Source organism: Myzus persicae, unplaced genomic scaffold, assembly GCF_001856785.1.
Source record: "Myzus persicae strain clone G006 unplaced genomic scaffold, MPER_G0061.0, whole genome shotgun sequence".
Classification (NCBI taxonomy): domain Eukaryota; kingdom Metazoa; phylum Arthropoda; class Insecta; order Hemiptera; family Aphididae; genus Myzus; species Myzus persicae.
Window position 1 is genome coordinate 326,631 of NW_019102204.1, and position 27,841 is coordinate 354,471.

A 27,841-nucleotide genomic window follows, 5' to 3' on the forward strand; every position below is an offset into this window, starting at 1 on the left:
TAATCGTATAATATTCCTCTCGAGTCGATAAATTACCAAACAAAGAATAGTATATACGAGTCGTCTGCAGATAATTCAAAAACGGTGATTAAGTTTAAGAACAGTATGCAATTATTACATCGATTGCAATTGTACAGAGGGAACATCTATATGAATATTTTACACGTAGAGGACGTAGGTATCATTATACCTGTCTATGTGCGTTTCGTATTGTCAGATTTTAAAATGAATAAATCTATTATTAGTCTATAACCGGATCGCCGTCGTTCCAGAACCGTCAATCTAAAAAAAGGTCGTCGCATGTCGGGCGTAATTACCTCTTTGGACTTCCACGTTGGGCGGTACAGCGTTCTTCTCGTTGCACGTTCCGTTCGCCTTTGTTGGCGTGGACGTCACCGGTTGTTGGTCGTGTTTGACGTCCGTGCTGTGGTCGGGCAACAGCGGCGACGTAGCACTCGTGGGCGTCGGCGTGATCGGTTTGCCTTCTTTAATCAGTTCGACTATCTGGTCAGCTTCTTTGGACAAGTCGCCGTCGGGTCTGAAAGGATTATCCCAACCGTCCGAACTGAAACACGAATAAAAAAACAATTCAAATATACGCGCGTCGAGGTAAGAATATTATATGGAAACTGTGAGAATGTTTTTGGATAATACTATTATTGTACTATTACGTTGGTCGCGCGAGACAAATATAATATTACGAGAGAGAACGCGTCGAGTCGATCGCAGGCTGCAGGAATTCCATCAGCGACACTCGCTAGCCGGTGCATTATAAAAAGGTGCACGACAGGAAGCAGAGGGAACCTGCATCAGGTTCACGGACCATTGCCGGCTCACCGAACCGTGATGATGATGGCTGTCCATGAAAAATCTCATATACGATGGCTAACAATGATGATCATCGACACTATAATAATATAATGCACGGATAGTACGGCCGGTTTAGTATAATTACTATCAAAACATTCGTTTCGAAAATGCAATTTACCATTACAAGCGACGGGCAATTGGTTATTGTTGTTGGACAAATAACACGATTCGTGGCGTAATATGCAATATGCATTAATGCATTATTATAGGTGTATGAGAGGACGTTAAGCTGCAGATATTGTAATGCAATATCATCGCTATCTCAACCATAAGAACATACAGCTGCTAGATGGTATTTTTGAAAGTAAAATAATATTTCCACACGAAAGAACGCGAAAACAACAAGACAGAAACATAAAATACTTAATTGTTTCACAGAATCAAAATTATTAAATTATTATCTTATCTTAATTTACTCTATTTGTTAGTACTTTATGTACTTCTGGTATGCATAATTTCAACAAGAACACTTAGTGTTTTAGACACATGTATTCACATAAAAATATTTTACTATTACAAAATAAACGTAAGCATATGATATTGTTATTTGTTATATAGCCTTTTAATTTAATCTATCATATAACTATTTGGATGACGTACTTTTTTAAGAATCAATAAGAGTCAACAAGGTTTAAAATATTTAAGAATTTGTGGCATTTGAGTTTCATTAATAATAATAATATAGATATCAAATTTATACTTGAAATTAAAAATAAAACTAATGAAAAGGATGGAAATAAAACAGTATAATTTTATCATGAAACAGAATTTTACATAAACTAAATTAGCTGTTATGAAATTTTCTCAGTGATTTGGAACGCAGCGAAATGTCATGCTATTGTTAAGTCACAAAATATTAGTACAACCGAAGTCTGCCAGCCGTAATTTATCCATCAGCCTATAAACTCGTAAAACTTTGGGATAATTTCGTCGGCTTGAAGGCTGACCTTTAAAAAGGTGTGGTCGTCGTTTGGCATTCAAAATAATGTACAGCGATTTCGGACAGCAAAAGGTCTCGCCCACGTCTAATTGTCATCAATCATGTAAAACACTCAAAATAAGAAAAAATAAATCTGTCACTCTTAAATTGACACGGAGAAGATATAATGGATGCATGGAATGATACCACATAGTTATATTGTATAAGCGAACAACAAAATATTGATTTCAAAAATCAGCCATATGAAAACAACGGTTATAAAGCCACAGGCTAAGAGGTTTTCAAAATATAAGCTCAAACGAACACAAAAGATTGGACGTTTTCCAAAACATCAAATAAATCGATTTACAAAAGAATTCATGAAGAATTTAAAGACTGATTTGTTACCCATATTAGTTTTACTCGCGCGTATGGTCATCAAATGTTGGTTTTATTTTGTATAATCCTGAATCTATATTTAATTCACCTAGACACCCCATGTTTAGAGCACGATAACACCAGAGTAGCAGCACATTATAGTATAGCAACTACAGTCACACACACAGACCAATATCACATTCGTAAACAATAACACATCATAATAATATTATATACCTGCGACAGGTTGGTAGCAATAATAACAATAATACCTGAGGCATTAGAGTTTGTGAGAAAACACGAAAAGAAGTAATTGCAGTTGTCTCTGTTGAACGTTTTGACAGTCATTGTCGGTTACACTCTGTATACCGCGATACAGTGGTTAGGCGGTTTAATTTAACGTGACTTTTGGGGTGGAAGGGGTGAGAGGGAGGAGTACACGAAATCAGAGCTCGTACCGAGTGAAACGCCGGTAGGTGTAAGTGTAAAATACTGTAACTACCTATTCAAATTATTTATACTTTGTATTTATTTATCGACAGCATTTCGAGTGTTAAAGATCGTGGAACTGTATACAACAACATTAATTGTTGTGACTTTGCAGAGTGTTAAAGTTCTGGATCATTTAAACCTCGCGGCGTTCTCCGAATCTTTGTACATATCGCAAAACGAATTTACCCCATGGATCAACACCGCCGTTTCGTTGCCGAAATCGTGAATTATTTAAGACGAAATCTCACTCCAAGTTCAACGGCGACAGCGTGCGCTTTTCCTCCAGGTACTTGTGCGAAGCGGTGGCCGACACGTAGTCCAACGTCGGGTCGTCCTTGGGCACCTTGACCACGTAGTACAGCACGCCGCCATGCGAAGCGGTCATACTTGTTGGCATGCCGTGGGTGAAGAAGTTTGTCGCTATTATCTGTTGTTATTCGGCGAGGAGGGAACGGTGGCGCGAAAAACGACAAACCGGCGTGCGTCGTGGACACGGTTGGAGACACGGACTGACGAGGACTGAAGAGAGCCTCGGTCGGCGCGCGCGCGGGCGCTAGCGGTGGTCCCCTTCTCACAATCGTCGTTGTTAGGATACCGAGCGGAGGCGGCTCACAATCGATAGTATCGTCGTTGCACCGGCTCTCTCACAACATCGATAACGAACGTTCGCCGACGACGGTGGCTTTTTTTTTTACGCCGAACGAACGCGAGCGCGATGTGCGCATGATTGCACATTCGGCGGCTGCTGCTATTGCCGTTTGTCGCCGCTCTTCCCCTTCTTTCCGCCCCCGCGACCACCGCTGCAACGGATATCGATTGTTGTGGCGTGCTTGTGCGGCGTGTGTGTGTGCGTGTGTGTGTGTGTACACAATAAACGAGCAGGTGACGTAAGCGTTGTGCTATGATGGCGTCTCGGTGTCGGTATCACATAATGTATAGTACCTAGTGGAGTGTTGTGCGCCGAGGAGAGAGACACAACTGGCTAGGGGAGAGGACAGCACGTTTTTATAGTGCTGGGTAGTAAATATATTATTACAGGTGGGAAGTGTTATATGTAGTTTCCAGATTTTACGACGCTTATAATATGGCAAGGTGGGTAGGCCCAGAGGGTTGTGAACGTTTTCGGACATGGTTTTGTAGACGAATATTAATAATATGAAGTCGGTCACTAGAAAAGTTATCGATAAACAATACATTCCTGACAGATCGTCATTGGGACGTTGTATGAATAACAACAATATACGAGTTGTAGGTGTAGCTACTACGTGATTGGAAGTTGGCGCGAGGACGGAACAACGAACAGCCGTTTAATACCTTATCGATATCCAGGCCAATCCGGTGTCCAAAATTATTACAATACCAATACTTTTCTGCACAGCGTTGGTATATTTTAAAACTACACATGTCCCACTGACCTATACGGGTACATTAATGAAGTCTCACTTTAACCACGGGTGGTATATTATGTACATCGTCCATTAGACAAATTACTATAATTGTTAATTAACCAAACTAGTTGTATCGCAGTTTTTACTACGGCAGTGTATGAGACTGTAGTATCATTCAAATATAATACTCTTTCATTCATCTTCGAATTCAATTCATATTAATAACACGACCATTTTCATACCAGTCATCATCAATAACTCTTTTTTTTGCTTCTTTGTCAATATATATATATATATATATATTATATGTATGCAGATAGTGCACACCAAAGTTCTAACGTTGAGGTGTTACACCAAATAAAATAACGAAGTCAATTTTAAATTGATTAATTTTTTTGTACTTACCTATAAAATATATTTGCACATAAATTTAGAACTCTACATTTTTTAGGGGAGTTTTGACACTTTATTCGTTTTTCCGAAATGGTGCAGGCAATGTGATATATATAATATATATATATATAAATATTTTTAAACATTCAATATCATTTGAAAACAACTTTGAAAGAGAGCTTTTAAGTCAAAAAATAATTTAAATACAAAATTGTAGAATACTTGAAAAGTTTGATTTCATTAAAGGTATGATACGGCATAAAATTCGATTTTTTACCAGTTTTCCTTGTGCATAGGTAATTTGAAAAATTAGGAAAAAATATCTTTTTAAAAAATACACAAAGATATTATCAATACTAAAATTAATTCTTTGTCTCCTAAAAATAAAGCATCAACGCTGCTGTCGTCGTTTGAATAATTTTTGCAGTCATAATATTTTGTTTTTTCACTCTAAATTATGATTAGCTGAACATATTATACTACACTAGACTTCATCTGGCAAAACGAATCGTTGTTTGAGGTCGTAACGAAATGTCCTCGACGGCAGACACTAAAAACGTATTAAAGCGTGTCTTTGCCGCGTCTAGGGCGTCGTGTGTCATTACTTTAGAGTATAATATCAAGCATCGAGTTTAAAAATGGTTTGGCGAACACTTCTCACGTATGTTAAAGGTATAGTATTGGAGGCCCCTGGGAGGGTCGTTCAACCGTCTGGACAATGGTAGCTATTTTAAATTGGCCACGAATTCACTTATATAAAAATAGTAATCGTTATAATAATAGATTATGGGATTTGCACAGGACTTCACGACGTATTGTCTTGTGCCGAAATAATGGCAGACACACAATGATAATGTAACGTGCTTAGAACGTTCGAAACGCTCATTCTGGACCGGGCTCTAATGCGTTCGCTTAACATTAATAAAACATCTAACATCACTTACCTAATCTGCGTTTGGACGTGGCCATTTGACCTTTGAAGTATAGGACTTGAAGTGGTCATCGTGCTGTCGCCAAATATTTCCAACGATTTGGGCGGTGAAGGTAGCACACACGGTTTCTCGGATTCGAAAAAGCTCACCCGGACCTTAGTGGACGCAACAGTACTGAAAACATACAGAAAAACAATTGTACTCGTGGTTCGAAGGTTTTCGAGTTGAATATTATATTATGATGTTTGACCTATTTGCGTCTCTAATTATAACTCCAGGCGTGCGCGCTTCTCTCCAGATGACGTCCGGAGGAAATGCGAAAATAAACACGATTTAAAAAAAATTCAAATGGACCGTTTCCAAATTGGACCTCGTCCAAAACCACACGAATGTGCCTCCAAGGTCTCCAGAGCATAACGGAGCGGTGAATCGCTACCACATGGCCCTCGGCAGTGGCGATCGCATCACATTTTATCGGAGTAAGACTTAACTACAAACCACGTCCCTATACCGTTATTGCTGAACGATATTCACACGAAAAATGTGATCCTAAACCTGTAACGGACAATGCGATTGTCAGCATAATTTTATGAATAATTTTTGTTTAACTAGTGAAGAGCTCAATGCATAGTACACCTAGTTGTTAAGCCACAAGGCGGCGGCGGCGGCGGCGGCGTAGGCTGATCATCATAACTATTAATTGCGTATTTGTGTCGGGCGGAAGGTTTAGGCGGTGTAATCGTCGGGGCCCGCTGGTAGAGGTTAATTAACATACAGACAGAATAGAACAACACGGGTCATATAAATATTATACGGTAATAATAAACACGAGGCTGGCTGTAGAGCACTAGGAATTTGACCTTGTCGACTGTTACGCGGTACGTGCCTCACGGCGGCGCGCACACACAACGTGAAAAGTTGTAAAAACGATTTGATCATCTATACGAATATAATATCTATATATATATATAACTATATCCATACGAAAACACGGCGGCCGTGTATGCAGCCGTGCTGTTTGCGCGCCAAAACTCGACCTAATTAAAAAATAATTCCCGTTTGGCGAGTTATCGCGTCGGACCTTTTTTTCGATTTATCGTCGGTATAGATACGTAAGCAGGTAGGGTACGAGGTGAAAGTATGTTTCCATTTACGGGACTTTTGCTTTTCGCATAATGCCGCTGATAATAAGAACATGTGGGTAGGTATGTGTTTCGCTCGGAAGGCTGTTAAATAACGGTCACTATATTATTAAAGCTTGCGCACAAACCGGTTGGACCGGCTTCCTAATGACATCATCATCGTCACTGTCGTCATCGACACTTTCGTAACTCCAACACCAAAATCGCGTATATACACCATGGGGGAGGGGTGTTGAAAACCCTCCCAAGACTTATTCGTTCACTACATAAAAACGTACGAACGAATTAATCAAACATCATAATATTAATGCGATATAGTTTTTTTTTTTCCATACAACCCCCCTCCATTTTTGTGCACGCCGTTGTGTAACGGTTGCGCGTCACGGGAGTTCGGCGGCGGCTGCTCAAAGGGATCTTCCTCGCGCGGCCGAAACGTAAACAAACCGACTCAAAACACAAACAATAACACAACTCACCTATATGGTGGTCGCGGGATTTCTCGGTGGCGCTATCCCGCGGTCGTCGTATTGATTCACGCGGATCGTGGGCGTGACCGTTGGAAAGAGCACACAAAAGACGCGCGCGATGTCAAATTATTTTTAATAACAATCAAATAAGTAAAGAAACTCAATAACGATAATGATGAAAAACGGAAAATGAAATACGATTTTTCAAAAAAAAAAAAAAAACGATCGCGGAACGGCGATTATCCGGAGGAGACGACGACAATAGCCGAGTGCATCTGACGTACTATTGTTGTAGTCGTCGTCGCCGTCGTCTGTCGGCACGAATGCTGCACGGGAGTCGGTTATGAATGGCGTGCGCGCACCACGAATAACGGATCGGCGTCACTGGAGCGAGTGTCGTGAGGGACAGGACCGGGGAGAGAACCAGAGGATTCGGCGGCAGCCACCGGCGCGCAGTGTTGCCACTCCGGCGGGCGCCGCACTATTCGACGTCGTCGGCCAATATTTCACTTTCCTTGTGTACATTATTATTATTGTTTATAATAATATTAAAATCTCACACGCGCGAAAACCGTCATCAGTCGTTTAATCTTCAAAAAGTGCATCAAATCACCCATACAGTCACACCCAGTGTTTCGCACTAATGCCCTGTTGCACTTTTCCTAGACTGATGTACCTACTGATGTGCAACGGACGACTTCGACCGAAACGCAACGAACTTATTGTTGTTCTTGTTGTTATTGTTTCTCTCTAACACTGTAAATCGTTCTTACATACACATACGGCCTTAAAGTTTACACTTTTAGATTGAACATCCCTTCAAGTTTTTCTTTTATTAATAACATAAAAGGACATTTCTAGTACTTATTATAAATGTACACCATTGCTTTTTTTACTTGGTACAAACTAAAACACATATCCGCTCACTAAGTGTGTGGTCCTCCTCAACGGAACTAAATATAATAGGGCAGAGCACGACGTTTTTTATGAAATATAAATAGATTTCATAACTGTATTGGATCAAATTAAAGCATAATGTAAACATAGGTAGGCACATTTATGACTATAGTAGGTATAAAATAAAAAGGAAAAAAATAATAAAGATTTAAAAATGTTATGTTTAATATTTTACCTAATTATAAAGCGAACATTTATCAAAATATTCAAGTTTTAGAAATATTTTTTTTCTGAAGTATACACACATATTATTACTTATATTGGTTATATTTCTAGTATAGCATATACATTTACTAGTTTTCAAGATGTTTGAAAACTGGTCAATTATCTAAACTTAAAAACTTAAAAATGTACTATTGACTAATTTATCATATTAACAAGAGAATAGTGGAAGAGGATATTATGTTGTACATTTGTATGGCAAGATGTTCTTAGCGGCCTTATAAAATAATAATAATCATAAAAAAAAATTATATTAACTTCAGTTATAAAAAAAGGTAATTATTTGGGTCATTATGTGTAAAATAAATTGTACTCAAACATTATAATAACATATTACACGTAGAAAAGATGGTAATAAGATTTATAATTTTTAGTAAGTGGTCAGTTGCATGTTATATTTATGTCTACACAGAAAGCATGCACAAAACCAGCTTACTAAACAATTTATTTTTATTCACATCATTATATTGCGCCATTGATAAAATAACTTTGAATATTATAAAGATAAAGATTACATTATTTATCAATTTATACCAACATGATTGGTTTTGCAGTTCATTTCAAAACATAAATTCCGTACATGATTCCTCACCAAATGAATAAAAAATGAAAACATAATTTTGATATAGTATATATTTTAATGAGCATTGCGGCTATGTATTTGAACAGATAATCATTTGTAATCTATGAATACATTTATTCAAGAGATGATTAGACACTCTCAGTTTATCTTATTAATATATATTACGTATTTAATTGATTAAAGTTTGTGTTATACGAAATGTTATAAATTCAAACTTATTATCTGTGTTAAATTGTGTTAGCTATATATCTATAAAAGAATTTTCGTCTTTTGATAATATTATAATCTTAACGACATTAATTTAAATGTGAATAAGTATTGCATTAATTGCTGTATTTATCATATTAGTAGAATGCTATTAAGTCTAATTGTTCGCGTGTTAAGTGTAATTGAATGAAAAGCACGACAAAAATAATTAAAATAAATTGAATACCATTAAATAATTGAAACTGTATTAACTAATGAAGGTTAACTAATGAAGGAGAGTTTAAATGTTTAGTACATATTATACATACTAAAATAATAAAATATCTATTTATTTTACTCTTTTACTAGACGTTAAAACACAACTTGTTAAATTATTAATTATTTTAAAAAAAAAAACACTAAACGAATGCATCAAAAAATACAAATTGTCAAACAATAGGTAAGTCAAAAAGAAACACCTAAGCAATTTTAAGTAAAATAAATTTCGTGGTTTTGTTTAGGTTTCGTGTAAATATTTCGCGTAAAGTAAATGTACGTAAGTATTTAACGTAGTAATTACTATGACGTTTGAAATATATATTCATACGTTGTTTACGAATGATATCGATAAACGATAAATATTTGTTTCGCTGATTTCCGTTGCCAAAATATTTTGAATCCCTTTTACGATTAAATTAAGTCATTAATAAAATGTTTCCTACCGCAGATATATTTCTGAGAATAAGTGCTTTTTTTATAGACATTTTGAACATTAATATTCTTTCATGAGGGGAATAATGCGATTATTGTTAAAATGTCCTTGGAGACGCTTAATATGTTCTAAGTATTTTCCCTAATTTTACAGTTTTTACACGCATGAACGAGGAAAATGTTTCCATAAACATTTTTTACTTTAGTCTATACGATTTAAACCAAAATGTCTTTATACTTAGATCCTTTCCAAAAGCCATTGCCTTTTTATTTGATTACAATAATTGCGATACAGTAGAACACTGAACTGTCGTTATTACCACGGATTGCGTGATACATGATGATTGATTAACGATTCCGGAATAATAAAATAATTTCGTAATACTTATTTATGACATTTAATTAGAACAGATTTTAAATAATAATCGAAATTTGACTTACCCGTCAGAGTCGTCAATATCACTTATATCCAATATCTCTTCTTGGACAGGAGGGCTGTCGTATATCAATGTTTCAACCATAGATCCTTTTGAACTGCCGAACGAAACTCTGAAAACCAAACATTATAATATAATATAGTTTGAACTGTTTAATGAAAACAATAGGTACAGATAATTCATCTCCGATTGTATAGCCACGTCTGTTTTTGTTTACGTCATTAATTTTACGTAAACAACTATAATAATATTTTCTAAAGTAAACTGACGTTGGTGGAAAGAATATTTATATGAATAAATAACAACAATAATAATAATAATAATAATAAAAAAAATAATAACATTAACCGGAGTACCCGGGCGTGGTTATTGTGACCGAATTTTCTTATCTGACCGGGTCACGGCGTTTCGTGATCAATAGTAATAATAATTATAATATACACGCAAAAGGATGGTATAGGTACTCGACGAGGGACACACGAGTAGTTCGTCTTCCAAACAAATAGTGTTGTCTGTTGTCAGCTAGCTGTTACGGTTTCCGTATGTCTTTCTACGTTTTCTTCTCGTTCCATTTAAATTTACTAACAAAAGAAATTATACAATCTGCACTACTATATAATATGGCGCGGTGCGATAAATACGCGTCAACGACATTAAAATGTATCTATATATAATACAATGCACACGAATGAAAGAGAATGGTCTCACTCCGTGCGTGTTTTAAACTCGAGTCGTAAATAAATTAATGATATATTCTCACGATCGTGTCTTACGAGTTTAATAAAAACTGTCAATTGGAACATTGCGACGACATGTAGAACTCCGCAGTGTACCTATATATACAAGCGTGACGGGATAATATTCTTAATTTTTTTTTTTTGATCGGCTTAGTGGAGGATTGTGTGTACCCAAGTATACAAATATTGTAGAAAAAATAAAATCCAAGACGGCCATAATACAATACCTATATTATTATTATTAATGGAATCGATACTGTGTAATATATAATATATGTACCGTATCCGCTCCCGATGGTCAAAGAATTCAAGGTGATAGTAATACTATCGGAGCTTAAATTTCAACTTTCTTAATACACGTCAAAAATTATATTATCCTTGGATAGGTACGTTGGCCGTAGCCCAATCGCCAATAGATTAGTAACATTACCATAAGTAGTTGGATGCGTCAAGCAAACAATTTATGCTATAAAATATATAAACTATAAACTTATACCCAATACTATTTGTATACCTATGCATTTCTAGTATATTCATTTATATTAAGATCGACAGTCGACTCTTTGAATAATATTCATACATTTATTATTGTCACTATGATAAGTGTTATTGCGCTAAGTCGTGGGCAGAATAATACATCAATTACTTACACTGTTATTTTCTTTAACACAATGCACAACCTTCGGAGGCTTATTTTAAAATCTTTATTGGTGTCTCACGCTAATTGATGATTTTCCGATTACTAAACACGTTTTTTTAAAAATAAATCACAGAATAATCGAAATCGTTGAAATCTTATCATCAAACAAAACATTTAAGTTTTCATGAAATGTTATTAGAGTTATAATATATATTATATTGTCATTATGTTTGGTATGATTGACATTTCGTGAATAATTATCAAGGAAAGTTTTGCGTAATTGTTAAGCATATTAATTTTTTCCTTGTTTAAAAACTTAAGTAGCAAAATAAACAACGAGCTTCAGTTGCGTAGACATTTTCTGAAATCGTTTTTGTAAGTGAATACTACAACTTTTGTTTTTACTTACTTCACTAAACATTTTTTAGATAGTCATTCTTCATCTTTATATTTATTTAATTTTAAAATAATTTCTATCAGAAATTTTAAATCAAATTTTAAAATAATTGTTTTATATTTTAAACTTAAAACTTAATTCATATAATACTATTATGAAAAACACAAAATGTGTAGAATATGTATATATGTATATTTTAACTATTGATATTAAGTTGTTTATCAACGACTATAATAAAATGAAGAGAGAATTTAAGAAATTTATAATATATTACCTACTTTCATAAAATTTCGATTTAAAAATGTACCAATTGTAATGAAATGTAAACCTTTATATTAGAAAGTTGAAATTATCAGCAGTTCTTAAAACTAAAATTATTCATCGTAGTAAAATTAAATTGTATGCAATGAGTATGTAAACTTTTTAATAACGCCAAAATGTCGTATATGGAATAACGTGGGTTTAGTAATAATTGATGAAATCATTTATTTACTTATGATATTCTCCTCGAACACCTACATATTTTGAAATGTTTATAGCATTAATGATTTACGTTGATTGGGTTTAAAACCTGTTGTAGGTATTTTATAAATTTATAACTAAGTTGTATTTACTATAACATATTACTATAAGTAAAATTTTAATATCAATATCGTGTAGGTACCATTTCATCTAGCAACTATATTTTATAGAATAGCTAGATATCAACATTTTTTTCAAACCAATTACTTAACATTTTTACTTTAAATAGACGAACAGTACGAATAAAATAAACAAAAATTTCTAAGATTGTGTTTGCTTACTTATATAATAATATAGCAATTAAATTCCGTACAATAGGTACCTAATTTTGTATTTTTATACAACAATAGTCAATAAGTTTATTTTTATAAAACCTAGTTCTAATAACTATAATATAAAATTTGTGATCACAACACATATAAAACTAAATTAAATGTAAATCCTTTAACGACACGAATAAGTTCATATTATACTCCATGCAGCTGTTCTTTGGCAATAATTACCCATACAACACAAGTCTAATTAACCACAACAATAATAATTATGATAAAATACTACTTTGAGCTCAAATGGGTTTGTTGTGCAGTTTTTAGCGTTCCCTAGCAACAGCAGTCATTTTAATGCACTTTTCAGTTCATTTTTGACGTTGTTTATATCGCTTTTCATTTGAATTCATTCGTGTCGAAAATTGACGCTGTGTAACCCACTTCCTTACTAATGTTACAAAATTCAACCTTAATGTGTCGCATATATATAATGTATATTAAATTTCAGTTCTCGCCTATTGATTTATTATTAATCTAGCAGAGAGAAACCTTATTGTCTTCAATTTTCGACCAATATGACGTGTTTTACTCTAACATTTAACTTACATCCTGTTTTAAATTAGTTATACCGTTCGTATTTCGAATGGTTAACAGACTCGTACCTATATATATTATACTTAATATAATAAGTAATAACACATATGTATGATAAATTATATGGTATCGTATAGGTCAAACTGCCTTATTATCTTTTTCTCTAAAAAAATATTCTCAGTATTTATTTTTCTATTTGTTTAGTATACCCACAATTATCTTAAAAAGCATGCGAGAAATACGAAACCACATTATGTATTTAGGTATGTACCTACTATCATTCTGAATCTATGCGATGAACCATTTTCTATACTGCAGTAGGTATATCACGATTTCGGTACTTATACGTATATAACTAAACGTATGGACACCGACGTATATACGGGTACGATAAATACGTATAAATATATATACATTGTATATTTGTGCTTGTACCTATACTTTCATGTAGAATATTTACTCCAATATAATAAAAGTTTTTTTTTTTTATCGATTTGCTATCGGAATTATTGTCTTACATTTACAATTGCATAAATTAAATGTATTATTATTATTTTTTAAACTGTGATTAAGCATATAGCTATATTCAATTCCAATAAGCCAAACATCACCAACTCATTCATCATGGCCTCTCACGATAATTATGTATTAGACGTTCTATTTTTTGCCTACAGCAGGAGATTAAAAAGCTTTTTCTGTACGTGTAATACATTTATGATGTTCAACGTTTTGTGCGCTTGCACGATTTACCTATTTTATGCACCTAACGTTATTCAAAAGAGTTTACACTCGTAATTTGATAAAAATGTAATTTAACGTTTTGGTGATCAGATTCGGTCTCGTAAATTGGCCGTTCGCAGTTTCCAGATCCCTTCCGGATAGGGCGATGGGTCGAAAATAAAACTGACACGCTCGTGCACGATGATGACGTAATTACCATTGGGCGGACAACCGCGTGGGAAGAGACATACTTAAAAAACCGCGACAAAATAATATTGTTGTGCAACCCGATTCGAAGTTCATCTAAATGTACTTACGCGTAATAAAATCTTCGTATTGCTACAGCGACAAAGGATGAACTAAGACGTGTATTAATATACATAGTAATATGTCGAGAGAAAAATTAGCTTTCGTATAATGACCGCGGGCTGATGTCAAAGAAAGTATAACGTCACAGTTCTGCTGAACAAATGAAATAAAACTTTAGACTTAAATAACTATTATAAAGCTGTAAAAATAAACAAAAGTTATTTATAAAATCTAGTTATATTTGCTATTAAAACATTTTTATATATCCGGTCATTATATACGGAATATGTGCGTAAATACAATTTAAAGGGTTATATTTAAAACAATACCTACGATTGCATTTGAACTTATAGGGATAATGCGATGTAAGTAGGAAATGTTCAAAAGAATTTTCCAAGACATTTAATTTATTTTTATTTATATTAATTTTAAGTAGTGATAAAATATTTAGATAAGTATTTTTGTAGTGATAAAATAGTTAGCAACACTGTGCTAACTGTGCACAATGCTATATATACTGCAGCGCAAATATTAAGTATAATAATTACTTCTGTACCTACTTATTAATTATTTTTAAAAACAAAATATTTTAATTAATAAGATTAATTTGTACAATATATTTTTAATGTTATGAAATATACTTCAAAATTCAATGAATTTTTCTAATTTTTGCAAGTAAAAGAGTAAATCTTGTTAAAAAATAAAATTGAATTATTACATTTCGAAAATATCTTATTAGAAATGTCTTAATTATTAAATTTTTTTAATTTACTAAGTCTTAGTATAGCCATAGCTCATAATTACAAATAGGCAGATAAAATACTGTCATTAGTATTATTTCTAGTATATTCCAGTTGAACGAAGTGCCGTTTAAATTGTGAAGGAACATTTGTAAATATACAACATTTGTAAATATACAACATTTATAACACAAGTTTTTATATAACTGATATTGCAATTACTTATTAATTAATTTACTGTTCATAATATAAAATATATGGTTATAGAGGTCTGAATATCTAACAAAATGACTAAGTTATTTACTTTTTACTTCTAAGGAACAAATTTTTACGATTTAAAATGTTTAAGTAATTATATACATGTATATATACTATTATTAACTTATTAGTTATCATCACATTATATAATCATTTAATATTGTTCAAAGATCATAAGTATTTAGTATTTTAATGTCTAAAATTAAAAAAAAATTGAATAAATAAAAAAACACGCATGCAAATATAAAACGATTTTTTTGGGTCAAGGCAAACAATTTTACGACAGTATATTCCTATACGTCATAAAACAAAATTTCAAACATACAATTTATTGACTACCAAATTTCTAGAAAATTGTTTGTTAAAAAAAAAACAAGTTCAACGTTGTACCCATAGCTTGTTGTATAATATAAATTATGATAGTAGATTACTATCCAAATTACTTTTACATTGCTAGGTACCTTATTTTTAATAATCTTAGTGACCTGCAGCAGAATTTCAACAGTTAATTATAATATATTCAAACAACAAACTATATTTACAGTATTCGTACATTTTTAATGTTTTAATCTATTGTGAAGCTTATTTTTCAACATAAGTAATATAGTTATATATTATAGGTTTAAAAAAAAACCTTTTTTGCTACCATATGCCATTTGCCTTTGTTCAGTCTAAATCGAACACAAGTGTTGTTTCACATACTACATACGCTGTTTATATACAAGCAGTTTTATTTCTAATATATATATATTTCCAAAGCTTTAATATAGAATTTAATAGTTTTTGAACTTTAAGGGTAAGAGGTAGTCGTCAGAATGAGCAAATACTGTATTACACAGACTTAGCGTCGATGATGGGGTGAATGGAGCAGTAACTGCACCTGTCAATAATCGCGTTGAATGAAAAATTATGTATTTTTCATAAAGAATAATATCCTATAGCCATTAATAACATTATAATGACAAGAATAGCTTTGAAAAAAATCAATATTTTTATTCTTGATTAGAAAACACCAAACACATTTATTAAATATTGTAAATCTCATATTCTTTATTCATAACTTAACAGTTTTAACAAATAAAAAGTAGTAAATAAAGAAACTATAAGTTTTAATAAAATATGTCTGTTTATATATATAAACTAAGATGAGATGCTGCGATATTGACATTTATAAGTACATACCTGTATAATTAATTCACTGGTAGGTAGATGAAATGTTTAAATTTAATTCAATAATAATTAAAAATATTATTTTTTTAAGTAATGTAGTGAACACTTAAAAACCAGCAGGTATTGTTATCATTATTTATAATTCAAATTTGTTTATTTTGAAAATAATTGCGTAATAAATCAATTATAATGAATCAGTAAGTTAAATATTTATTTGTACGAAGAATTTTGTAAGTAATTTAGTTCTTACATCTTTGGTATATTTTAATTTGAAAATTTGTAGAAAAATGTATATACTTTAAGTAGAACATAATATAAATACATTGTCTGAATAACCAATATACAAAATGTAAAAAATAGACCTGATCAAAAAAATAAAAAAAAATGATGCTATACCTTAACGTAGGACAACATTTTTTAACATATGAGTAGTAAATAATTTAAAAAATATACTCATGTCAGCAAATTTCCTAAAATTATATTTTGAAAAAAGTTATTACGTCCCAAATGAATTTAATAAAAAAATTTATATTTTAAGAAATTCTAAGAAATAAATTACTCGACTTAGATAACTGTTTTAACCATCAAAATTGTTCTTATAATCAAATTCACAAATTGGCTATTTTGAGCTTATCTAAAAAAATTTAGTAAATTTTTTTATATTGAGTATTAATAAATAAAAATTCAAAATATTGATTCCAACAAAAGTTCTTGCATTAGTCAGTTCATTCTGTTACACTTAAAATTAACAGTTTAAAATTATTAAAATGATATAATATACTTACTTCATTGACAAAAAATAAAACTATAAGTTATTTATGACCTATCGGGAGCTTTTAAGAAATTTCATAATATTGCGCATATTTAGCGCCAGATTTTGAAAGTCACATTTTTTGGCACTAAATTGTTATTTGTGTTCTAAGTATAATTCAATGGTTTTCTAATAGAAACTATATCATAGTTTAAAATATCTTGTCATGAACATATCATTGAATTATTCAAGGTATAAATAAACCTTTATTTATAAGCTATTAAGCATAGTACACAGTATAATATACACAATTGATATTACACTACACACTATATAATATAATTTACTAACTACCTAAGCCCTAAAATATTTATATTTTTAGAGGATTTGATAATGTTTAATTTAAATTATATTAAAATAGGTCTAATATTCAAGATACACGCGTATATCCTTTCTTCGCTTAGTTAATTAGTGGTCATAACCAATTTTGGTGTTTAAAATTGTAGGATAAATTAAACGGTTAGGCGGGCGGTCTAAGTTTATAATCAATCACACCAAGGTCCAAAACATAAAATAAGAGGAGTCACTGTAAACAATATATCATATAAAATAAAAGTTGTTCTAAGGTTGGTGATAATAATAATAATAATAATAAATATGAGTCTTCTTTCCATTATTAGGTAATATTAATAGGCAGTACTTTTAAATTTAACTTTAAGAGCTTTAATCAAGCAAATAGTGTTTGTAAGAATAAAAATGTTACCATTTTATTTGGACAAAATAATATAAATATCAACGACACAATACTGCAATGGATGCCTTCTTTCGTTATAAATAATTTTCAAAAGGCTGCATCAAAAAGAGTTTTGAAAATCCTTAGGGACTAAAAGGGTAAACATTTTTTTACGCTCTTCTCGTTTTTTGGATAGTTCGACAATGAATCAAAAAAAGTAAACGGTATTTTTACACAATGCTTAAAGTTACATTGTTAACATATAAGCGATTGAAAATCAATAAATTGTCACCTGAAAATGCCTATACAGAAAACAGTATAAAGTACATATTATGTAAGGTACCTGTACTAGTATAATGCCTATGAATTTAATATTTTTAAAAAAACAAAAAATTAATATTCTACTGTAAATATCATAATAATATTGTAAACGTTAATTTTAAGTGTTAATACAGGAAGAAAATCTCGGATAGGTATATATTTTTAGGGAGAGGTTCATAATTGGATCTTCTTGCATTTTTATTTATTCATACATAAACCGAACTAGACATCATATAATTAGGAATAAGTATACCTTTAAAATTAATAACTGCAGTTGGTATTAAATATGTGATGCAATGAGGTACCTACCTGAATCAAACCACAGTATAATCATTTTACGTTCGTTTAAAATGAAGGGTTTTGCAATAAGCTACTTCAACCACTTAAATAATTTAGATTTCAATTAGTTTTAGGTACAGAATACATATTATAGAAGCAATGTAGGTAATTTGTATTTTAAATTTAATCTCGTGTAAGTACAATATTATAAAGTCACATTAGATCAAGGATTTTCATCCGCATTAACCTATGGGACATTGGGACCCCATTGACACCTTTAATAATCCAAAATGTACAAACTAATACAACCCCAATGGTCTCGAGTAACTAAACAGTCAAATTATCCTTAACTCGAGTCCGGAATAACATATTATATACTCTTAACGCCTGATTAATAGATTTATAACTTGAAAATTAATACGGCCTAACATTTTGATTATAATATAATGTTTCTCGACGGTGAATAATTATTGTCAATGTATTAATATGATAATTATCATATAGGTATTAATTAAATATAGGGTTCCATTGGTTACACTCACAATAATTGACAATTGTACCTAATATTCAAATGTAGATTATTTAACTATATTAGTGTCGTGTAATTCCCAATTTAAACATGGAAGTAGGCACCTTTAAGTAAATATAATATGTTGTATAATATATATTTGTATTATACGTTATATATATTTTAAGTATACTTTTACAGGGTTGTATATACAATCATTAAACACTTAATAGCGAGCCAATCGTCCATTGACTATCAAACCTATAATATTATTATACATTATGTGTACGTCAACGATATTATGGTAATATAGCCAGTAGATATAAGTAGATTTTTCATCGCCTTACTAGTTTATTTTTTTTTCTCTTTTTGCAATTGATTGCATACCATAACTTGAAATTATATAGGTTTTAAAAATCTGAGAAATTTTTATTTTTTATAACTAAAACTCAAAAAGATTTGACGTGTGTTTTTGGATTGAACCACCTATATACATTTAAGTGCCACTGAATCAAATTCATCAAATTGAAATTATAATTATAATAAAATTTACCTATCTGATGATAGAATTTTTAATATAAAAAGGTCAAGGTCAAAATTTATATTTAAAAAGACTATTATTATAATAAATCATTATTCGTTCATATCATATCGTTATTCTTTGAAAAATTGTTAAAAATGTACATTTTATATAATACGTTATAAAACATTTTCTAAATATAAACACTAGAATTTTTATCACGGAAGGACGTCATAAAAACCTTTTTTTTCATTTTTAATATCCACCTACTCATTTCATCCTAAATATATTCATCACTTTATTATATACATTGAATTATTAAATTAAATACTTAAATAGTTAATAAATTAATCATGAGCTATTATGGTATATTAGTATCACTTTTATTTATACCTATAAGTTCAATATTATACATTTAATTAATGTCTTATTTGGATTAAGAATTTTTTTTTTTTTTTTGGGGGGGGGGGGGAGGTCGGTGGGTGTTGGCTGTATTTATATAAAGCACAGTTACTTAAAGGGATCAGGGGTGGACATTTAAAGTTGACACATTTCATTGCTGGTACTTAAATTATAATTAACCTAAGTATAGTGATTTTATTTTATATTAAAATTGTGGATTTTTCTTTCTTATTTGCGTGGACACCAAAAACTCTTGGATTTTATATTCGTGTGGTCGCGGAGTATGCGCGTCTGCAGAAACTCTGAACTACTCTTGAATCTAATCGAATCGCGTATTTGCGTGTTATGTTACGATAACTGAACATAATAACAATAATAGCGATTAATTGCACTCTATACACGCGCAATACTGCAGCCTGCAGGCAATTCCGACAACACGATTGTCGATTAAACACGGAATTTTAAATGTTTTCTAAACGAGCACTCGATACAGATAACTGTTTACTGTGGTGCATTTTACGTGGGATATTAGGTATATAATATAAATAATCAGTTAGAGATACGCTGTTTCTTGCACCATAAATTGATAAGAACCGGAAACTTCAGTCAGATTAGTCCAGACTCGGAACTCCAGACGCAACTTGATCATCAGTCATTTAGTAGGCAAATCGCGTAATCTTGATTTATTTTTCTTATCTAACTGCAATGCTGGGTAATGGGCATTATATGAGTTGATAAGTTTAAGTTAAGTTGATTTTAATTTTTTAATATAACTTAGGTAGGTTGTAGGTATACTAATATACTTTTTTTATTTTAATAGCAATAAATTAAAAAAAAAAACTTAATAATTAATTAAGAGAATAAAAATTATTTAAAACTGTAAGTTATCTGTTATTTTATCCTGGGCGTTAGCAATAATAAATAAATAAATAAATAGTATAAAAAAAGAGGTACACGTCTTCGGTGCACCGACGCGAAATAATGCTCATAATAATTTATAACATAAGCTCAATATTGTATGTAAGTACATAAAGCGAACCGTATCGGAGCGTGTTCGCAAACGGAGAGCCAATCCGTCGCGGTGCATGGCATTCATTTTTTTTTTATAGTTATTTATATTATATTATTAAATTCACGGAATAAAAAACGGTAAGAGCTCATCGAAATACGCACGATAAAAGGAGACCATTATTGTTGAAGTAATATACTAATACACAGAATATAACACACGGCGATGGGTATGACGGTACACCTATGTGTGTTTGCTGCAGTAAAATATTAAAACTAAAAGTCAGCGAAGTGGGTTATGTAACGCTTCGTAATAAAATATAATACACATTTAATTGATTACACGTCGGAAATTGTAGGAAGAACCAACACTGTATGTCCGTTCACGGGCTACGCACACCAGTATAGAGTATAAGCATTAGACGCATATAAAACGTTCAATAGGGTTCTCATAAAACTCTGCGTTTGTATACGTATGGCGACGTTGGTTTGATAATTGATATCAGGCATAATATTTGCAGCTTAGATTTATAAACGCAGGTACACAACAACTATAAACGTCTACACCATGAAGAATACATATATTATACATTCATTCTTCATGGTCTGGACATATAACCGGCGATTTTTTTCAGGCCGATCGATGTAAACGAAACCTCCAAATTGACAATAACAAAAAAGTATAGTAACATCTGCACTTTTCAAATTTTTTTTTGAGAGAACGTGGTGTTTTTAGTGTGATAAACTAAACTTTCTACGGAGGCTTATAAACATTCATCGCATATTTAATGTATGAATAGATTCATTTTATGAATATTTTATAATTATCTTGTTGTCATGTATTGATTTTTTTTATTATCAATTGTTAATGTAATACTACCTATTTATTGTTGTTATTAATTGTAATATCATTATAGGAACGCATTAATTAATAATATATTTTAAAAATATTAGGAACATAAAATAATATTTGTTATTACTAATAATAATTGTATTTAATTTTACATAAATAGCGATATGGCTTTAACTTTTATATAGGTCATGTGTTCAAAAGAATAAAAATGTACTTAAATACATTATAAAATAAAAAATTATTAAATCAAAACGATCTATGTGCTTAGATTTTTTTTTTCAACAGCCGATTACAATTTTCCCTTATTGGAATCGAGACGTATGCAGCTTATACATAGTGAGTGGGGTAAAAAATTCAGTTGGCGTAATTCGTAAATTAAATTACTTAAAAATCGAAATACAAACTAACCTTTTGGAAGCAGCCGGTTTGGTGGCCGGCCGTTTACTCTCGTGCGTGGCCGGCAGCACAGCGTCGATGTTGACGCTGGATGCGATGCTGCTCGTGCTGTCCTCTTTTACCATGGTTCGCCGGACGGGCGGTACGGGCAGGGCGCCAAACCCTTCACGCTGCTGGTGACCGTCCAGCTGCTGCACGTTGAATGTGACGCTGGACGCCGGTCGGCTGAACCGGTGGTACGCCGTGGCCGCGGCCGCGGACGACTTGTGTTCCAGCACCAGCCGGCTGGGCACCGTTGGCGGCTTGTCGCTAACGGATGGCGCCATGTACGACAGCATAATACAGCTGACGGGCATTCACCGTCGGCCGCGGTCGCAGTTTGGGCGCGTGCGGCTGCAGCTGCGAGTCGTCGTCGGACAGCCGGAAACTGCAGTCTGCTGCAAACAGCCAACCAAAAAACACGATGATATTACAACGTTTTATAAGCACTTATAGATTATAGTATAAGTATAGACACATTTACTTTGCGATTGTTGTATTATATCATTATACATTTTTTTAGATATCAGAACAACCACGTGGTATAGAGTATATAGGTATAAAATATGCAGTTGTAGGTGCCCATGGAAGATATTATAGTAGGTATATAAAAATATGTAATATACAACTGTGACAAGTTGTGACATTACGTGGGCGTATCATCTATCTGCTTACGAAAAATTACGGTGTAAGTTATTATTTTACATTATTATTATGTAATACATGACGTGAGTTGAATTATACATACAATTATAATATACTTTATATTATATTATATCTACATGTATCTACATATATAAAATATATTTATAGAGATTTGAAACAATTACTATAATATTATATAGATGTATGATAGGCGTAAGGTATTGTGTTATATAGTAATACGATACCTAAAATATGTACAGGCATATGCCAACCTAATTGTATTTTGTTTCATTTAAAATTTTTGGAAAACATTGGAGTTGATTATTTTTTAAATTTTTTAGGTTCAAACAACTGTAGAGCATAACTTGATCACAGGCTTACAGAGTTACAGTCTCCTATATTTTATGCTAAGAATAGTAGCTAGTAATATAGTTATACTATATATATAAGCGGACGCATCGTTCGGGTCATAATAATAAGTGGCTTTAGGTGGGACGAGGGTCCATCTGGCGGATGCAAACATTTTATTTTGCTCCCCTTCCCTAAAAATCGAAAGTAAATTTGTATCTTATAGATGTATGATTAGTTCCATAATGCATATACTTTTTTTCTAGACTTATAACTTAATTTAAAAACTTGGTAGAATAGTATAGCATATATATATATTATTCTTATAAACTATTTACGACTGATTAGTTATTATATCGGTACATGTCTGAGAAGGCCGGATTAAAAAAAATAATTTCTCTATACTTGGTGATTTTAATCAAAAATATTATCGATTACCAGACACTAGTTATTATTTATTTCAGTAATAATTTTGCCTTTCAAAAGTTATAGAAAATCTAGTTTACCAATAAATATAGTTTTATAACTAACTATAGCCAATTAGCTTCAAATATTTACTACAACATATGTTAAGCAAATTGTATTTTATGTGTCGGATTTGGAACAAGTCTGCAATGAACCGCGCTGAATATTATTGGATATTGTTCTCCATAAAATTGTCTATTCATTTTATAGGCGTTCAAATATTTATTAAATTAGTGTAACATTTGATAGTCATATTGGGCATCACAATATATATTATTATAGTTTAATGCGAGAAAAACCAAGTGTTCCACAATTCATGTAACAACAACATCATAACACCATTCCTACAAATGTGTATTATCTATATTGCGAATCATCATTGTACACGAGTTTTGTGAAGTTTTCCGACACTCTATTAAGAATAGGTATTGTACATTAAATGCATACTACACTCACCTAATGATACAATTGCAGCTGAATATAATAAAACGACGACGACTAGCAATATAGTACACAAAATTAAACCAACGAAGAATTAAACCTATATATACGAAGGCATAATCTTACACACATAATGGATCACGCCGATCACTGACAGTGTAATACACAATATTATGTACCTTACTCACTGAAAATCATCCCTGTACGAAAAATCTCAGTGAATGTCGCTGTGGAATTTCTATTCTTTCTTGTATACCTTAATGGCTTACAGTAATACACATTAAGTACCTCATACTGCGTATTACTTCACAATATGAGCTTCTCATACGTCAAACATAACGAGTGATCGGTGTCCGCGTATAAAGTCTGTGTGAGGAAATATTAATCTCTGAACATACAGACACGTCGGTCATTGTTGAAACTTCCAACATGGTATATGTGTTATTTATGCTGAATTAGTAGTTGCAGTATACGTGAGGGATCAACCCCGATGCGTGATTAACAGTTCCTGATAAATATTGTCCATTACGATAGGGATCGACATCACATAATTCACCCCATAATTCTGCTCCCCGTAAAAGTAAAAGTCATTACAAAATAGTGTTTGACTGGTGGAAGTATACAAGTTATATTTATTGCGTTGTCACGATTGAAGGCCTTTTTGTATATTAAAAATAGTCTATTTTTAAATAGTCGTACAAAACAAGTCTATTTTAAAAAAATAGTCACAACAAAAAAAAATCCACCACAATAATGTCTAACCAAAAATGTAACTCATTCAAAAATGTTTCATTAAAGTATATACTTTATATTATACGTACACAAACCTACGTAGCAAACGAGCGACCAGTTTTTTGATGAATATTTTAGAATATATATTTTTATTTTTATTAAAAATAATATTCAGATTCAAATAAAAAAAATTGAAATGTTAAGTGTTAACTAAAACGTTATTGATGGATTCGATGTATCGATAGAACAAATAAGATTAAAAAACGGCACTTTAAATTTCAAGAAATGCTGCAAACTCATTATTCTAAAAATTTGGCAGTTTTTTAAAAATATTCAACTTGACGATGAAAGAGATAACGAAGTTCTCAGAACGCAATTATAAGAGTGAGCCATACAGAATTCGACATTCGATAAATAATTCGCATGCAATTAATCACGATTAAGTCCAAATACATTGTAATAATTCAAAAGTCGTAATTTAAGATCATTTATGAAAATGATACATATTTGAGAGGAAGAATATAGTCATCGCCTCAAAATGAATCATTCTTTATTTGTCAAAGTGGAGGGAAAAGAAATGTATATAAAATAGATTATGATAGTAGACACTTTTTATGTAGACATTTATTATATAATGGATGTTTTTACTAGTTTGACACAAATTGTAGTACACGAATAAAGATAGTATTTAAACATACTGTAAATCGTGGTATACGTATTGTAGGGCATTTTTTATTACCTTTACACTTAAGACATGTAGGCATTTAAACTGTGTAGCGTTGCCACTACAGACTACATCCTATCAAATAACATAATAATAGTAGGTAGGTACTAGGTAGTAGGTATAGAGTTTTTGCACTCTTGCAGTAATACAGTACCACACCTATATTATATATTCCTAGATAAAAAAATACTAAACTCAGTTGAAAATAAATACGTCATTGTCAGGTTTGATGTTCAGGACTAAAAGTAAAACAATATTTAATACAATTTGAACTTCAATAAGTGTCTAATAGTATAATAATAAGTATAGCAGACTACCTATACGTCATATTATTTAGTTGAAAAATTATTTCAAACACAGTATGTAGAGTTGGACTTTAATAATATTCACATAGGTACCTAACATAATCGAATTCAATTATGCGTCATAGAGATGTATAAGGTAATTTAGATTGATATTTGATTTCACTACAATACCATTCCGTTGGGTATTTTAAACGATATCTCTGATAATATTCAAACAATTTATTGTTTACGCGGATGAATATAGCTGACATAGTTTCTAGATATTGTGTCCATTTATCCTAGAATTATTTTTAAATTTTGTGTTTTCTTAGCTTTATCGTTGACAGGTACAGCCGTACAGGTAGGTATATTATCAGATAATATTTGGATACTCTGATATCGATATTATATTAATCGTCCCGAGCATATAATATATACATTATATTAAACACAAACTACAAAAATGATGCATGACCAATAATAACATTTTACATTATTCACACATTTTAACATTTCTAACACAGCAACTATTTTATCGACCAGCTGTAATAAAATGAAAATTGCGAATACATATATGTATTGTGGTGCAAATACGAGTATACTCATTATATTTCCACATGAGTATTTCTCGAGTGTAAAAATATTAAACAAGTTCTGTCGATTGAGTTCTCAACCGTCGAGATCTGCAACCAAATACGAATATAACATTACTTATAGGTATATTATTTTACATATTTTTTATTCGATCGTCTCTTTTACGTTATCTTATATAATTCTTTAATTGGACAATTCGACCACAGTAATATACATATTATACCCATACCTAATATATTGGACTGCACGGCTCGCCTACTCAATAATTATATTTGGTCACGTATGTGCGCCCATAATAGTGCCTACAATACACACATGCACACACATACATATCACTGTAGTCTATATTATACACTAGGTATACCTATTTGCCCGTCCCAAGCCAATTGTCTCCATTATTGTTTACCGGGTATACACTTTTCATGGTTCGCCAAGCACGAAATATTCCGAAATGTACACAATATTGGGCATGTATATGTGAACAGTATACGAATGAATTTAAAAATAATTCAAGTGTTCAACTTTTACTTGAAAGTGTACTTAGGCACGTTTTTATTTGCTGTAATAATTTAATATACACGTTCGGATGTATTCGGAGGTGAAGAAAATAATTATAAATTATGCAAAAACATTACTAACGATCCGAATGTAAGATAACACGTTAAAGCATTGATCATAATATATAATTGTTTTGACTACCTACGTAATTCTGAGTTACATTTCACTTTCTTTGTGCGAAAATTATCATAATAATATGAAAGGTATTACATATTAGTCATTATATTATTACTATATATACATTGACCTACTGTAGCTTACTTCCGCGTTGATATAAATATATAATAATTGGAATACATGCATCAACAATATTTGGCATTCATTACGTTTATTATCACCGAAGTTACATGCAAAAAAATCTATACATTTTAATCATTCTATCATACCAATGGGTTTGGTATATGCCGTTAGGCGTCGAGTATTCTAAACTTATATTAATGAATATATTCAAAATCAATAACTCGAGCTTACTACAGAGCGCACCCAACGGAGACGGCTTAATTTCCTCGAAATAATTGTTCAACTGTAATGACCGCTCGGACATTTATGATTTATAACCCTTTATAATTTATCAAAATCCAAATCGTATTAGTCATCGCTTACGTATTCGCCATACGTACAAGTAAATTGAAAGAAAATAATTTAATTTTTTACTAAACATCTATTTTAAACCGTGCAATAACTAAATTACTATTGTACGTTTTTTTTAATTTTTATTACACGTCTGATAAAAAAATATACAACACATTCATGTTAATTCTGTCAGATTGTGTTAAAATAATTACATACAATTCTACGATATATTATTTT

The 27,841-nt window shown here is 31.6% G+C and overlaps 1 protein-coding gene across 2 annotated transcripts in view; it reads right to left on the reverse strand.

Annotated features, from left to right (window-relative positions):
* LOC111031573 overlaps positions 1–27,841 on the reverse strand; it is a 44,289-nt gene that overhangs the window by 1,702 nt on the left and 14,746 nt on the right. Inside the window, exons 2-5 of one of the 2 annotated variants that reach the window (XM_022311595.1) lie at positions 22,214–22,635; positions 10,082–10,189; positions 5,385–5,546; positions 318–565 (exon numbers count right to left, since the gene is read on the reverse strand). In XM_022311595.1, the coding sequence (XP_022167287.1) occupies positions 318–565; positions 5,385–5,546; positions 10,082–10,189; positions 22,214–22,557 (862 nt within the window). In that variant the 5' untranslated portion in view covers positions 22,558–22,635. Of the gene's footprint in view, positions 1–317; positions 566–5,384; positions 5,547–10,081; positions 10,190–22,213; positions 22,639–27,841 lie in introns of both variants that reach the window. The other variant, XM_022311593.1, reaches the window with a different exon arrangement.